At 50.9% G+C, this 1,608-nt stretch overlaps 1 protein-coding gene across 1 annotated transcript in view; it reads right to left on the bottom strand.

Moving 5' to 3' along the window:
- The window catches only part of tmem88b (transmembrane protein 88 b), a 6,847-nt gene extending 5,831 nt beyond the window's left edge, over positions 1–1,016 (bottom strand). Inside the window, exon 1 of the mRNA XM_076289634.1 lies at positions 584–1,016. Within this exon, the coding sequence (XP_076145749.1) occupies positions 584–1,015 (432 nt within the window). The 5' untranslated portion in view covers position 1,016. The remainder of the gene's footprint in view (positions 1–583) is intronic.
- Between the last annotated feature and the right edge of the window lie 592 nt (positions 1,017–1,608).

Raw genomic sequence — 1,608 nt, forward strand, 5'->3', positions numbered from 1 at the left:
CCACTGAAGAGATAAGTCATGAAGCCCATGCAGGTCCTTATCAAGGGTTAGAGTCAGGACTCAGGACCTGGACTGAAAAACTGAAAAAAGGTTCCTAATGAAGGCTGAATCGATACACATACAGTTCATTTTTATTTTGGTCTAGGAGAAGACCGAAAGCTAAATATTTCACTACATTGTCATAACAAAACACGATACCTCATGATATTTTGTTATTTCCCTCCATAATGACAACATCTTGTGGCATCTTAAAGCATTGGCCAACTCGACAGTTGCATATTTATGAACAATGGATTCCTTGACATTTCGGTTGACAAAAGTGGTAGTGGTGACAAAATTGTTGACTGAGGAAATTTGCCTTGCTGAATTCAGTTTGTCACTACGATTGAGACATCGGTGCAGCACCACGTGGGCTACAGGGTATAAACTGAAGTCCACTGAAAAACAAAGACTCAACAAAGACCATGTTTGTTGAGACCTCTAAGCTTGGACGCGTAGTAGGTTACATAGGAACATAAAATGGCGAAACGAAATGGAAACACTACAATTAAGGCGTCTGTAACATCACCTGGGAGCTGCTTACCGTGGAATGGCAGAGAAACCCAAAGACCACCATGACAATGGCGGGTGTGAGGATCACCCCAAACACCACTCCGGCCAGGCAGGCGTTGATGGCGGCGATGACCAGGTTCTGCGCGGTCACTAGCACCGAGCATGCCCAGCAGTCCAGCGACCCGCGCAGCTCCAGCGGGGCGTCCGAGCCACCGCCGCGACCCCCAGATCCCTCTTCGCCCAGGGAGTACGGGGGAGGCACCACCACACCTGACCCGCTGACGGGGGTCCCGGCTGGGGCCGTGGAGGCCAGGGAGTTGGCCTGCTGGAGCTGCAGCTGGAGGTTGTGGTGGTGGTGAGGGTGGAGGTGGTGGTGGTTGTTGTGGGAGTGTGGGGGCAGCTCCTCAGACAGGTCCAGGGCCTGGTGGTGGGCCCCCTTCTCCAGCGTGCCTGTCAGACTCATGACGGAAGACTGGAGGAGGAAGAGGAGGAGGAGGAGGGTAGGAGAAGTGGAGTGAATGAGAGGTAGAGGAAGGAAAGAAGAGATGGGGAAAGGAGAAAAGGAGGAGAAAGACAGGAAACGGAGGGGTAAAAGGAAGATAGGAGAGGAAGATATAGAGAGAGGAGGATGAGGGGGTAGGAGAGGAGGAGGAGAGAGGAGCAGAGGAAGAGAGAAGAGAAGAGGAAGACATGCGATTGGGAGGAGAGATGGATGTAAACAAAGAAGAGGAGGGGCAGAGGAGATGGATGAAAAGACAGGAAGAAGGGATGAAGGATGAGCAGAGGAGATAGAGGAGAGAAAGAACACAGAGAAAAGAAAAGGAGGAGAAAAGCAGTGGTCAGTTAGTCAATTCTGCTTCATCTCATTTTTTCTGTTCTGGTCTGTAACGTTTCTTGGTGTTTTATGCCCACAACGTTGTCTTCAAGGCAGCGCTGCCTGGAAGGCGCTATGGTTAGGCATGGGTTAAGGTTAGGGCTAGGGGTAGAGTTAGGATTAGGTGCCTTTAAGTCGACGGTGGCAGCGATGCCTGGAAGACGACGTTGGGGGCATAAAAC

Source organism: Alosa pseudoharengus, unplaced genomic scaffold (genome assembly GCF_046254945.1).
Source record: "Alosa pseudoharengus isolate Yale_2024_CS ecotype anadromous, Long Island Sound unplaced genomic scaffold, YU_APseudo_1.1 YU_APseudo_1.1_scf_17, whole genome shotgun sequence".
Taxonomy (NCBI): Eukaryota; Metazoa; Chordata; class Actinopteri; order Clupeiformes; family Clupeidae; genus Alosa; species Alosa pseudoharengus.